We start from the raw sequence: 15,628 nt of genomic DNA on the forward strand, positions 1-15,628 counted from the left end.
TGCTTTAGTAAATCAATTGATAAACGTTGAAAATGACGGACGCAGATCATCATTTCATTAAGGACTCGTAAGCTTCACACTCAGGTTCTAATTGACTCGTGAGTGCTGGTCTATAACAGCTATAGAGACAGATGACAGACAGTTTTTAGATCGTTTCTGGTAACTAGGTCACGATTTGCGCACCTGCTTTTGATCTCGTAATGATCAATTTCCTAACGTTAATTCAATTCGCAGATTCATACCAACAATGTTACATTATGAAAGCTCTCAGAAAGCGTTTCACTGTAGTTCTTCGACTTTCCAAACATGGTTATAGTTCTAATTTAAACGTTGAACGAGAAATATCGAAGAACTGTAATTAGACACATATATTTGTATCTTCGCAATTATTCAATTCGATTTGCGTATATTTTTATTTGTATTATAATGGACTGTCATTTTTTAATTAACCACGTAATATCAATAAAACGCTCGATTATTACGTTATATACTTCTATTAATAAACACTGCAGAATGTATATCATTAAAAAACACTAATTATTAATTTTTACTACGGTGGCTCACTGTAATTATATTTTGATTAACTGTAATTAAATTGTAATCCACTGAATAGTAGATACATTGAAGACTGTAAAAATTTAAAGAGACGAATTTAATAAATAAGCAAGAAGCTTCTTGAAAAGTAAGTAGAGTAAATATGAGTATACAAAATATTTCGTTCATTCTTGAATACATTAATATTTATGTCATTCTAATCTTTCACGCGATAAGTTCTACAAAATTAGAGATAAAATAAAATCTTTTAAGTTAATCATTTTCAAACGCAAGTATTTTAATTTTTGTATAGGAAATAAAGAAAATATATCGATTGCCGTAATTAAAGGTATACCTATAGGCTCGTTTTTTGAAAAATTCAATAACAATGATCATCTTTCTCCAAAACGTCCTGAAAACAATTTTTTACATCGTCAAAATAACTACATAATTGTAAAATATCAACGAATCCAGGATAATCGAAATTGAATTGTCCTAAAATTTTTACTTATTTCCTAAATATAAAAAGAACAAAATTATTTAGTAATCGTATTTATCAATTCAAACGTAGCTAATATCGTGGAACTGAAACTAAGACTTCCAACATATTTTATTCATTCCCCGTTTTATGTTACGGACTGAAAAATTTCTCGAGTTAATAGAAAACAGTTCTAAGATTTGTAAAGACGATTATACCAAAAATCGAAGCAGCCATATCACGGAAAATAATAAATTTAAAAGATAAAAGTCTTATTTCTAAGACTAGTTTGAAGAATCAACAAGAGATACGTATTAAGGAATTATAATTTATAAAAAAAATGTTTAATTTATAAAGAAAATTAAATTTCAGTTAATATAAAATATGCATCTTTTTATTTCATTAATAATTCCTGCATTTATATTCTTCCAAATATAAAATGACAAATTTAAACGCACGAGGAAATGCATATTTTGAAATGCATAAAAATTCTCACATCAAATCTTATATAAAAAATTAAAGCGGTTATTTCAAGTATTATTTTATATATGAAATAGTAACTTTTAAATATAAAATTTATTAGTTCTTACTGTAAATAACAGAAACCAATAAAAATGCAATTGTATATGTGTCGGTTAAAGTTTCAAAATGAAAAACTTTTAATTGTTTCCAATAATTTCCAAAAAATATCACAATTTGAGCTCGCCGTTAAACTGAAAAACGTTTCATATTTTTATTCAATAATTTTTCCGTGATATACACCTGCTAGTTCCATCAACCAGTCAATTGGTTTCGTTTCACCGCTTTTTTCAATAACGTCATCTAATTGATTATTTAATGAGAAGGAAAACTCAGGAGATATTTGAACGTTAAAGAGATCTAAAACGAATATTAAAGTGAAAAGTATTTCGAATTAGAAAGCGATCGAATTATTCTGGAATTTCGTCCGAACATTTGCCGGACCGCATAGGCGACATACTCAGACTTCGTAATAGAATGCACGTGGTCTTTAAACTTGCTTCGGACTTTATGTGAAACGTATTCAAATTCACCACATATTTCCGAGTAACACGAGAATTAACATTCCCACATTAAATTTATGGCTATACATATTACCGTGGTGGTATATTTTAGACAATACGTAGCAGTGTTGTATTAAATTATAACAACATACAAAATGAACTACATACCTTTAAACTGTTTCTTAAAATGAAAACCGTACGTGAACAACGTATCTTGCACCTTTTGTGATTTTAAATTCAACACACAATGATATCATGGAAGTATTTCAACATTTGAGGCTATAAATACATACATATATCTTCCATAGGAACAAGGTAATAAATAATTAACTTCTTTAAAATAATTAAAAAAGAAAATAAATAAAAACCGTTTTAGTAAAAATAACAAATATTTCATTTACTTCCATTCTATTACTTCTACTTTCTCAAACAATCAACTAACATTTCAATAATGCATAAATTAAATTCAACGTTATTTAATCGCCTGTTTAACGATATATTTTATTTCTGAATGAAGTCTCACCTTCTGTCGATTTAATACCATCCAATTAACACCGATATCAATCAATTTTTCGATAAAACAACTTTTCACACGTAACGTCGTTCTAACTAACGAACGGGAACAAAGTGACTACAGTGATTCGCAAAGGTATTGGAACATTCATCATAGAAAATATTTGTAAATGTACGTATTACGTGCGTTATAGAAAACTTTTCGATATTTCATGAACGTTCAAATGAGATACGATTACCGTAACTGGTAAGCTGATAAACTGGCAAAATATGAAAACGATCCGAAAATATGCATAAATGATACACACATTTATTGCAAATGTACATTTAGTAAAAAACTAGTACGTATATGACACTATCACGTATGATCTCACTAAATACCGTGACTTACTAGTATAATAAATAATTGACTGTTCGAATACTTTGGTAACCTTTGTGGAGCATCCGCTTGTAATAAATAATTTTGTAACTTTTATGTTTTTTTTTAATTTTTGCAAATTTTTGTAAATATCATTAATATAATACCTCTATGTCTATATCTATGCTAACGAAGTTTTAAGATGAGATAAATGTTCAAGTACTTTTGTAAGTCGTTATACAATATTAAAATTTTCGCAGCAGAAAGGCTTAGTTCTAATTTAATAACTCTGTATCTACCCATTATTTTAAATTATTCTTTCCAATTCAATATAATGAACTATTGCTATAGTGTAAAAACTGAATAATTGAGGCACTTTATTCTACATTCTGTTATTCGATTTATTCTTCATATTTGTTGTAAAAGAATTAACAATGCATAATAACTTCTTTTTCTTTGATTCTATAATATTTCAAACTATTAACCTTTAATCTGTGAATGTAGGTATTTCATGCTCGAGCTATTTCAACCGGATTGAATTTCACGCAAGGTAATAGACGGCGAACCTCCCGCTCCCCCACTTTCCAAAAAGAAGCTATTTGGTAAAAATATTATAACCTTAAGTTAGAACGTTTGAACGTATTATATGAATTTTAATGGATTTTTTTCAACAAATATTACCTACTGAAAAATGTATCATCTGGGTATAAAAGATTCTCGTTTACCGTAAAGTACCGTAAAAACGTTTACAATTTAAGAGTTAAATAACTTTGTAATTTAACATGTATTGAGTACGATTTAGTACACTAAATTATTGTTATTGTGTAAAAATTGAATAATTGGAGTAATATATTTATTTATTTATTTATTTTGTATACTTATTTATTTTTATTTTCCACAGTTCAATATAACGAAATATTTTTATTGTATAAAAAAAAAAATTAACGTTGCATACTATGTCTGTAATATTCCCCACTTACTAATTAAATATAATAGAACATCCCTATATTTAAGAAAAGATACTTCATGATGCTATTCATTGTCGAATGAATTACTCCGAGTATTTAAGCAGAGACGAAGCTGAAAGGGCGATATAACTTAATAGTACTTTAACTTAATTTCTTTTAGATTTAAATTATTACTTAGTAGTAATTTAAAAAGCACCGGAAATTAGAGGAGATTCGGTAAAATTTATTATAATCAGGATTACACGCGTGCTGTGAGAACTGAAAAAGCATCTTAAAACTGGTATTAACGCGTGAAATGTTACTGGAAAGTTGCAGGATCTTATAGGAAGTTAGAAGGGTAAATGAACAGTAGCAGGAATTCGGTACTTTGGTAGAAAACGGAAAGGGGCGGCGAGCCTGAGGTTCGCAACGAACCTTACCATCCATTACGCAATACATTCCAACAGCCGCCGACTATGAACTTTCGAACGATTAAAGATGCTAGTTTCCTTAACAAAACTACTAATTACTATTTTAACCTTCTCAAAGGCTACGCTTTATACTATCGCCATTAAGCTACTTCTAAATCCAATTTACCGATTCGTTCGTAAATTACGATTTTGTTCAAAGTGTTATATTTTAATTTCATAGAAATATATAATTCTGGAAATGTTTGGATCAATGCTTTATTAGAGCCGGGTTTTATTACAGTTGTGTTATCTTTAAAAATATAACATTTATCGATTTGTTTTCAAATTTCTATCTTATTCGTGTCATTCTGTAAATCTAGACATTTTTAAGTTAATCTCTCATTAAACAGACAGATTTTTCATTATCACAGATATGTTGCTTACAAATCGAATTTATCTTATTTTTAGATTTCTATTTTGTTTACGTCATACTATAAATTTGTTGAGATTTATAAGTTGAGAAATTTTTCTTCTATTGAACAGATGGGTGTATTCTCGAATCTACATAAAAGAGACGCATAAATCTTTTTAGTAATAATATAATGTTCCGAAATCTATTTTATGAAACATGTAAAAGAAACTGACCGGGAGAATCGGATAAAAGTTCGGCAATGTAAGACAATTCATCAAATTTATGAAATATAGTAACTGTTATTCAGGCATAAAATGTGAAAAGTTCAATTTTCACCAAAATCTAACATTTATAGGCTGAAATTTGTAAATTCAGAATAAATTACAAATAGAATACTTACCACGAAAAAGTAATATATAAAGTTGAAATAATTTCCATAGCGGAGTTAGCAATACACGATAAAAATGCAGATTATTACAAATTAAACTCGCAATCTACGCGTACTTGTCCGACGGAAATCAATTAAGGTAAGGGAAAAACGAAAGCCTCGTGCAACACTTAACTAAACGCAGCGAAAGCAGAAATCAGCGTTGAATTGGCCATGAAATCCCGCATTAATCGTCAAGCGGTGTTGTTGACATCGTAATTAGTCGAATCGGCGTTATACCTTCGCTTCTTGCACGACATCGAAAAATTGTTTTCCGATAGCGGTGCAGCATCCTCGCTGACATTACGATATGACTTCGACGTGAGGTTATCAGAAGCTATTCGATTTTCCTCTACGTTTAAAGTGTATTTTAATATTCAATTTTATCTCGATCGATGCTGGTTAGAATTGTTTTTTTTTTTTTTTTTTTTTTTTTTTTTTTTTTTTTTTTTTTGAAATTACAATCAATTCTCGCGTTGAGAATTTTCATTTTTTTTTTTTTTTTTTTTTTTTTTTTTTTTTTTTTTTTTTTTTTTTTTTTTTTTTTTTTTTTTTTTTTTTTTTTTTTTTTTTTTTTTTTTTTTTTTTTTTTTTTTTTTTTTTTTTTTTTTTTTTTTTTTTTTTTTTTTTTTTTTTTTTTTTTTTTTTTTTTTTTTTTTTTTTTTTTTTTTTTTTTTTTTTTTTTTTTTTTTTTTTTTTTTTTTTTTTTTTTTTTTTTTTTTTTTTTTTTTTTTTTTTTTTTTTTTTTTTTTTTTTTTTTTTTTTTTTTTTTTTTTTTGATAAAATGTCATTCAAGACGTAATTAAAGTAATTTAACGTAACCTGATAAAATAATTTCAAATATATGATGCGATAATTATTATAATAATGTAGTATACAGGGTGGGTCATATAAATATAACTCACCTCGTAATTATTCCGGGACTTTAGCAAGAATTATAATAAACGAATGTTATGCAATTAAAAACGGACCGTTCTATGCGATCTTCTCGTGTCTCTTTCCTTGTTATCATTTTTCATTTCCAAGTCATTTTCAATTACGATAAGCGGCAGCTAAATTTTGTTCATAACAAAACTTATGGAATTAACATACTTGATGAATTGAAGCTTCAAATTACATATTTTAACAAGTACACATTTTAAGATTTAGAAATCGTTTAGGTACTTCTCCCTATTTAACTCCTTTCAAATTTCTTCTTTCTACGGAATCATGTAAAACGTGCAGCTTATAAAGCGCAAACCTGGTTAGTCGTGAGAATATGCGTCAAAGACTCATTAGTGCTTGTGATAAAGGCAGAGGCATTTGCTTTTTATAAAATGTGATATAGAAAAGAACATTTCCCAAGAAAAAATTAGAGAATCAATTAACGTTCAAAGAAAACATTTTGGATATTTTTTATAAAATATTACAATATGAATAAGCGAATATACTACAGACGTCGTTGATGGAAAATAGAAATAGAAAGCAATACTTTTCTGTTTTTACTGTTAGGGCATGAATTCCCTAAACAATAATTATATACATATCTGCAGTATAATTTAGATTTCGGTGCGTTGGCGTGTTCACCGTGTAAAAATCATAAACCATTAAACGGAACTTTCGTTATAATTCATACAAGGTTTATACGTACGTAAAATTTTACAACATAGAGTTTGCGCGAAAAGTTACGTCGTTAACGTATACCAGAAATAATGAAAATTCGAACGACAGTAATAATATTAATTAATAGAATTTCTTTCGAGATCGTTTATTATGCTCATCGTACATGTATTACAACGCATAATCACATTCATTGTCAGACGAACTAATAAAATTATCAAATTTCGATGGAAGACAAGTTCATTTACTAAAACTTGCATAATATGCGAGCATGCAACCTGCATCATGTCTATCTTAAATCTATCACGAACTTCAAATTTTCATATTCTAAATATGAAGTTCATATTCACTTTCGTTCCAACAAACGAAAAGAGGCAAACATTTGATATATCAATATTGGTTAATATAGCATATTGGTATATATATACACGCCCCTATGGACCGCATGATAGTCAACTGAGGTCAAAGGTGAAGGTGATTTTGATCAGGGACAGAGTTTATTTCTGACGACGAGGAGACGCTACGTTGCTACGTTGGTTGTTATCTGTGCCTCCTCAAAAGATCACACCAAAATCTGAAATTTGTTTAGGTTAGATTAGAAGTTAATTAAAAATTATTTTCATATCCATACAAGGCCCCAGTTTTTGGCCTTTAGTCTGCAAATAATCATAAAATGCATTTTAACAGCTTTTGCTGATTTTTTAAAAACTTCATTTAAGGATGCTATCGGCTTATTTTCGTCCGATGATTAATTTCTCTCAACACGTCTCCTCTTTATATAAGTCTCTGTAGAACATGTATGTTTATGCTGATATATCAAACAAATTCTCGAAAAAGATTTTCAATGTCTTAGGAAAAACGAATACGGTAGAGTTGAAAATAATCAAATTTGTCGTCTTCGATGAAGAACATTGTTATCGAAGTTGCCCAATGAATTCTAATCCTTCGATCGTTTGCAAATTACGAGAGCTTCAAACCCACATCAATCGAAGTCATACACCGGCTACGATAGAATTAATGTTTGTTTACAGAGACAATGTAAATAGTACTTCTAATCAACGAGATATTTATTTTCACAGGTGTAATTTGAACTTTTCTGGACACAGAAGACTATTAATGGAATTCAATGTATACATAATCAGAGATAATGTAGATATAAATTAATTGAAAATCGAATAATAAAACGACAAAATAAGTATAGGAAGAGATTCTAAAGCCATGATAATAGAAAAAAGAAAGAATTTCCTCATTTCCAGGAGATTCTTGCTACAAATAAAAGAAAAATTCTTAATATTTTCTTCTTCTCTTAATAGTATCTCATTTATGCTTAACAAATTAATTAAAAGCATTATCCACCCTTTTATTACACAACTCTCTTTTGATTCTTTACATTAATAAACTTTGAAATGTTACTAGCTTAATATATCCAATATATTAGAATATATAATACAAAATTATCTGATAAAAACTTTATACAAGAAAAGAATTATTATAACAATAATAATTAATCTTCGTTATACTCGGACTAAACGAAAATATGAACAATGCAATTCGTGTTATGTGAATAAATGTTTAAAAGCATCTCGTTGGAAGGAAAATTAGCCGGAAGGAAGGAAAGCTTTCTTTTGCTAATATCCCGATTCAACGTTGTTACAAGGTCGTTACGAAGATATTAGCTATCAATTCAAACTTAGGTGTAAGATTTTTTCCAAGATAAGAATTCTGTTACGCGTACATTTATCAGCATGAAAACTTTCTTATATCAAACAGTGCAAAAAGAATAGAAAGTCGTGTAATAAAAAGGAAAAGGAAATTAAAAAGATTCGTATACGTATCTACAATTTTATAAAACAACTGTAATCTTTCTTTATCAAAAAGATTTATACAGTTCTTGTCTATACAAATATGCATTCTTTCCTTGTTATAAACGTCGTATATCGAAATGTATGCTGGATACGGTTCCTGTGGGCAGATTCCCTTGCGTAAATTTAAATAGAAGCAATATCCACCTTCGATGGATATATCACCATACGATTTTCATGTTTGCCCGGATAATGGAAAGCATGGCTGAGAATTATTCTAACACGGATGATAAAGTGAAAGATGCCACGTCAAAATGACGTTAAGAAATCGGATGCAAATACTCCAAAAGCGCAATTCACAAATTAGCTTCTTGTTACGATAAACGTTAGCATATGCTGAGGAACTACGTTAGTTACTTAAAAATGTAACGATCGAATGTAAGGTTACTGTTATACCGCGATATTAGGGTCGAGAAAGGTGAAGATTGCTCGTAAAAAATCGACGATATTTTCTAGGAAAGTGGTCCGGGATCCGAATACAGCGGGTCAGGGTAACGAAGACGAAGATCGAAAACACGGTTTTCACACGTACATTTTGAACAACTCAAAGAACTCGGTGCTTGACGAACAAGTTATACGCTGCACGTGTCTGATAAATATGAGTTACATGATGTTCGATGATTTATGAATGACGAACTCTTTCCAGCGGTCACGCGATGGTTTTCATATTGGTCTTTGGTGTGTATTTTGGGACAGCGGATAGCAACGCTAGTAAAGTTTTACTAGCCTTGCGAAATATTATTTAAGGCAACGCTTTAAAACGAGGCTAGAAACGTGCAAATGCTGATATTGCGATATGAAGTGTTCCTAAGTCAATGATATTTCTAGGCCATACATATTATTACGTTACGATAAGAAACACTTTTTTTTTAGCTATTCATAAGTTTTTTAGACGAAAGCAGTAACTTGCTTATTCACTGACCTATGTACTACGTGGCTCATGGAAATATCTTGGAAACTTTTACGTACATAATTGTGTGTGTTATACGTAATATTTTGAAATTTCATTAGCGTCGTAAGAAGACGCCGGTATCATGATTACATCGATAAAATTTGAAACTAATCTGAGAATGTATGTTACAGTTACAAAATATTTATTGCAAGTACAGGATGTAACAGAACATGTGGCAGCCACTCAGGGAACTGATTGCACACCAATGAAAACAATGAAAGAATTTTATATAAACATAGAATCTATTGTGTACGGAATACCTATTAAAAATGTTGATATATTCAGAATGGAACAAGTTTTTCAACATCAGGAATCATTCAAAGTTTAACCGGATTCATGATAAGAAGTTTACAGCCTTGCCTTGAAATGCGAGTTGGTAACTTTGAGCATCTTCTTTTAAGGTAATTGCATAACACAAGATCAAAACGTAAAATTCATTGTATCTCACAAACGAAGATAGATAGAAGAGGTTTCTAGCAACTTTCTTCGTTGTTTTCAGGCGTAAAATGGGTCCTGCATGTTCTGTCACGTCCTGCATATATTTAATGAAAACTTAGTTTGCAACACGAATAGTCACTTTAAACGTATAATTAGTGTTAAAGATCAGCCCATTGAATACTAAGTCTTATTAACTAGAATATTAAATATTTCGTTTCATTTGCGACGTATGCGAAGCATATACTCGCACCAAACATTTTGTAATTTCAATGTACATGTTTAAATTTGTTTCAAATTTTATGAGTATAATTATGATGGCGGAGTCTCATTACAGTGATAATAAAATTTCGAAATATTTCATATAACACACGTGATCTCTTCATTAAAAGTTTCTACAGGCGTGTTTAAATACTTTAGTGAGCAACAGTAAATATATATGGGATATTTATCACTTCACAGGTGAAAGGAATTAATAAACAAAAGTTTTATTTAACAAAGTTCTGTTTTTACCTGGTATACATATGTATCTAAGCCAAGCACGAGCCGATGAGAAGAACTTCTGATACCAACTACCGAACAAATACACCTACTTACGTATGTGCATACAGTGTAGGGGAAGTTCAGTCTGGGATTTAGATCAAATCGTCGATCTCCAAGGAAGTTGGAATTAAATTCCGGAAAGTCACAAGTCTCGTACGTTTTCCTCTTATCTACGCTAGATCTGTCTACCACTGAAAAGTATAACACAAGGTAAGAAGTTTCTTTTATCGAATCATCCGCTGTCTGGCACAAACGTTCCAGAGAGGGAAGGCGATAACTATTCTCAGAGTGAACTTCCCTTTTATCAAACATTCGCAAGCGTACTTTTATCCATTGCTCTGAATATTCCTGTGTCAACTTAGAGATATCTCTCTTACGAACAAAGAGTAGGTACAGACGTGGCAAAAAAGTAAGAAACTGTCTTCCGCTTCTGTTCGGAGGAAGATTTTCATACGGATATAAAATAAATTGCTATTCGGGTTGAATTGACACGAGAACTTTTTATATTCTTATTTCAGATGTCTTCGAGCTTTTATCTCAAACATTCCCTCCGTAGTTTCATACGTTTGGATATTCGAACATTGGCTTAGAAATATCTGTTTCGAAGAAGGAAGATAAACGCAAAAGATAGTAAATGTCCTTCTGGTTCTATTTACAGTCGTTACATTACGATGCACAAGTCTACGTACTATACATGTATAGCGATATAAATTATTATAATGAAAACGTCAACTCTGCGAATTTTGTGAAGACGTTACGACATAAATAACAGAGAAGTAAAAAAAATATAAAATACAGAAATTACATACACCTGTTAACATATACATGAGACGATAAATGTTAATTATATTTGATAAAATGTTAGCGCAATATACTAGAATATAACAATATATTTCATTATAATTAATATAATTAGAGTACTTACATTACATCACGTGTACTTATATAAGCATGATTTAAGTACTGCGTGAGCGTAAGTATCTCCTTGGTGTTCGAGAAATTAAGTTTGCAATTTCAGATGTAATTTTTTACAAGCTTTTTACAAGTTCAATTCCTCTTAAAAATATATCAATGATAATTGTATTGACAGGCAGGTGATAAATAATTTTCTGACCAAGTACGTTTCTTGTTTCTATGATAAGTCAGATACAGAAAATTCGACAGATGTACGTGTAGACTTTCGTGACTAACTGTATATATGGTAAAATTCTGGAGAACCTGTGCAATTATTTATGATTCACGTAAAATAGACACGAGGTCTTTTTCTATTGATATATCAGCGAACTAATGCTACACTGGCCGACATAGATTACGTTTGTTAACTCGATACGAAACTTGGACTTCCCTACATTCTATGAAGGATGAAAAAGAATTTTCGCTCGGCTATCGAGCTCTTTACAGTCTCCACCCCTCCCGGGCTATCGATTTCTCTTTAAAATGCAAGAGTACGCTGTATCGGTCGATAATAAACGCGAGTGGAGTGCTTTGAATCACACCAGGGATGGGAAAGCGCGGAAGATGGAATGCAAACAATCTTATTGCCTGAAATTTTAATAGAGAAATTTCCATTACTGCAACGCCCGACTCACCTAAAGTGGTCCCAGGAAAGGCACTGCCAAGCATGGGGACGGTAGTTCGTTCTGAAAGCAAATAAAAAGAAAATGTCTAGTAATAATTCATTCTTCTAGTTCTCTGCTATGAGAGACAACACGCTTCTGTTAATACGTGAATTCTTCGAAATTATTTATCTTCGCCCTCGCATTAACGCCTGGAAAATATCGCTTCTTGTTGTAAAATACGTTTGCTTTCCTCTTTACTTTTTATTCCTTTTTTCTTTTGCGCTGTCGACCGTGCTTATGGTTTTTGCGCATTTAGAGACAAATAAAGAAAATCGGTTGGTTCGAGTGACATATTTAATTTACAATACGAAATGGAAGATAAATGTAGCATCCTCTTTAAATACAGCAGCTATGAACATGATTTGCACGTGTTTTGGTATCCAAAAATACTGCGAATCAATTTCACTGCGAAGACAATTTCTCATTGTCAGTTTTATTTATATCGCACCTTCTGTTAGTTTTGTTGTTAATTCGTAAATTATTATTATTTACCATCATAAATAGTTATTTTCTCTTTATTTATTTGTTTATTTAGGGCTATTAATAATGGTTAGATAGTAAGTTTTCTAAGGTACGAGAAACCTAAAAAGACGTATTTCTTAAATTTTGATTTCGATGGAGCACGTAGTGATTTCGAACTTTTGACCAGTAGTATACATATAATTAAAAATTAATAAAATTATTAATTATTCATATATATACGTATTACATTGTATAAAACTTGTTATTTGTCAAAGAGATACGTTTATACTTATATAAATAACTAGCTATGAAAATAATTAATTACAACACATATAAATGTGCAACTATTTTTCATATTCACTATAGCTATGTGTAACAAATACATAAAAATATAGCGAGTTTTAAACATTAATCAAAATTCACGCTTCTATATTCTCTTATGATTTTCGAAATTAATAACTAAATAAGGCGTCAAAAATTATGATCGTTGAACTTACCATTGATACAAATTTTAGAATGTTCTTTCGTCTTTGTTATAGAAAAAGAAAACGCTTTGAGTAATTTCTAAGATATATGCTAATAAAGTTACTGGATCACTGGTATTGGAATCACGTATGAATATGCAAAAGTTTCTTCAACAAACACGATACATAACATACACACATATATATATATATATATTTTATCGAACAGTAGGGTAGTAGTGTTCGATTCGAAAGTCATTTGAATACTACAATCGAATGTGTGCTCAAGAGATTTCAAAAACTAACTTTCTGTAAGGAAAGAGATACTTTGTGCAGAGGAATTTCATCTTGTTGCTTTATAATTTATTTCTCGCATAAAAATATCTCCCTCGTTTGTTTAAATTATGCTTCTTTAAGCTATGTTACGAATGAGATATAACGGTCAATATGAAATACATGTTGCTAATATATTTATATTTTCATAGAATATAATTTCAGATATTCCTGAATTCATTATGGTAGAAAACAAGGGAAAAATTCATTGGTATTTTTTATTTAAGACTTACTGTAACATCATCTTAATTCTAAGGTAATCTACTCCTACTTAATCCCTCTCTTGAAGGGATAAAATGGAGAGATTTCCTCCATTTCCTTACAGGAAATGACACACAAACGTTTGCCTTTTTAAGTGGATTTTACCCAACCAATTATTGATTAATGGATTACATACAACCAGGGAAAGCTTTCTTTCCATTCTATATAATTAATTTCCGAACTACCTTTTAAAAGGTTTCGTTTAACCTTTATACGCATTTTTCAACCCTCTTTTATACTTTAGAGAATAAAATTAGTATGTGTAATATACCATCTTTTAGATATTTCTAAATATTATTTTACGTTAATTTACTTTCAGAAGAATTAAGTCAATGGCTGGCTTTGTACAATAAAAATGTTTTAGTCAGAAAATTTTTCGGATCTTTCTCCAAAACTCATAGCAGTAATAAAAATTGAACGCGAACGTAAGCGATACAATTTGTTTACAAAGTACACACGAAGAGATATATTAGCTTGTAGAAAAATACTTTTCGTTGTGTAAGGAAAATATTCCATAAACGTATTATGTCGCTATAATGCTATTTCGGGTCAAAATCACATATCTAGGCTGTGAAGATTTATGAAAATTCAGATTTTTATGACTAAAGCTAAAGTTAAATGCAAAGTACAAAGCACGAGCTACGAGTAAAATTAAAGAAATGGAAGCCAAAGACAAATTCGTTATTCTTATAGATATTACGACAAATACATCGAACATCTTGTACATTGTAAAATATCGTATACATTCTACATATTCTTCAACACTACTCTAGCAACTCGAATGAATACTCTGAACACTCGAACCGTAGTCTAATAACAAATCTTGATTCAAAACCTGCATGAAGCAACTTTTCATAGAATGACCTAACCGTGACGCAGAATTTTCACAAATTTCCCTTCTCTCTGCCTCCATTCGGTTTTCAATATCCGACATAATGTTTCGTCGTAAACAATGCGTAGCAATTATTCGCAATTAACGGGGATTTTCAAACTGCAGCTCTAGCCTCGATTACACACACTGGCGCGATATATATCTAGTAATTGCATGCATTTTCAAAAGCACGTATTATTAAAATCGGTTATTCTTATGGAACAGAAACACGATTTGTACGAGCACGGGCTGCGTGTATAAAGTGCAAACCACAATAACGCGGTCGCGTAGAACGAAAATGAAAAACGCGGTAACGAGCACGAGGCAGAAATAAAAAAAAAAACGAGGGAAACGCGAATAAATTCCTTCGGTAAAGCGTTTCACGTAATGGCATTAACTATTTCATGTTTTATGGAGATTTTTATAATTCATCGGAGGGTACAATGCGCGACATCAACAGCTGCGATATTTCGAGCATTAAAACTTCACGCTGCGTGCATCGATTCACGTTTCCGCGAATCGGCCGCGCAAGGGAAAATCGGATTGCGATTCACGTTCAAGCTTGAAAGCACTTGCACGATTATTATACCGTTGACCGAGTTTTCCTTTACTGCCTGTCTTTTTGGTATTCGTGCGACGACACAAAGTATAATTATTAGATTGGGCATGCTTATATAAATTCATGTTTTTATCAATACAACTAAAGAGACAGTATATAAACAGAGACCTATTTCATTCACTAAATATTGCAGCGAGTACATTTGTATATTTTTATTGGTATTTTTATCGTTATATTTTTTGACCTATGTTACTTTCGTTTTTCATTTTTTATATTTTTTTAGTTCGTGTACATTTTGCATATTTATGCAACTTTAAATTTCCTATGTAAGCATGAACATCAGCAGTTTGAAAATTTACATTTTTATTGGATGAGTTAAAGAAAGAATAAAATGATTTCAATGGTTTTATACTACTGTTTACATAAAAATTTCACATACGGTTCTTTTTTGTTCTGTGTATGTTTTTAATAAATAACACCGTTAGCACCATTCTCTTAATGAAAATTTCTATTGATAATTCATATTCAACGAACTCTATTAATAATCTTTAACCCTTAAGTAGTATT

General features: G+C 30.5%; 1 protein-coding gene and 1 long non-coding RNA gene across 4 annotated transcripts in view; one reads left to right on the forward strand and one right to left on the reverse strand.

Annotated features, from left to right (window-relative positions):
* LOC105681123 overlaps positions 1-15,628 on the reverse strand; it is a 96,671-nt gene that overhangs the window by 9,897 nt on the left and 71,146 nt on the right. For 2 of the 3 annotated variants that reach the window (XM_024369511.2, XM_012388771.3), the window contains exon 2: positions 12,082-12,132. The exons of the other annotated variant lie outside the window; for it this stretch is intronic. In XM_024369511.2, the coding sequence (XP_024225279.1) occupies positions 12,082-12,132 (51 nt within the window). The remainder of the gene's footprint in view (positions 1-12,081; positions 12,133-15,628) is intronic. 3 annotated transcript variants of the gene reach the window in all.
* LOC117152006 overlaps positions 9,351-15,628 on the forward strand; it is a 28,164-nt gene continuing 21,886 nt past the window's right edge. Inside the window, exons 1-2 of the long non-coding RNA XR_004462214.1 lie at positions 9,351-9,915; positions 10,014-10,702. This is a non-coding gene — a long non-coding RNA (uncharacterized LOC117152006). The remainder of the gene's footprint in view (positions 9,916-10,013; positions 10,703-15,628) is intronic.

Source organism: Bombus impatiens, unplaced genomic scaffold, assembly GCF_000188095.3.
Source record: "Bombus impatiens unplaced genomic scaffold, BIMP_2.2 scf_0582, whole genome shotgun sequence".
NCBI classification, from domain to species: Eukaryota; Metazoa; Arthropoda; class Insecta; order Hymenoptera; family Apidae; genus Bombus; species Bombus impatiens.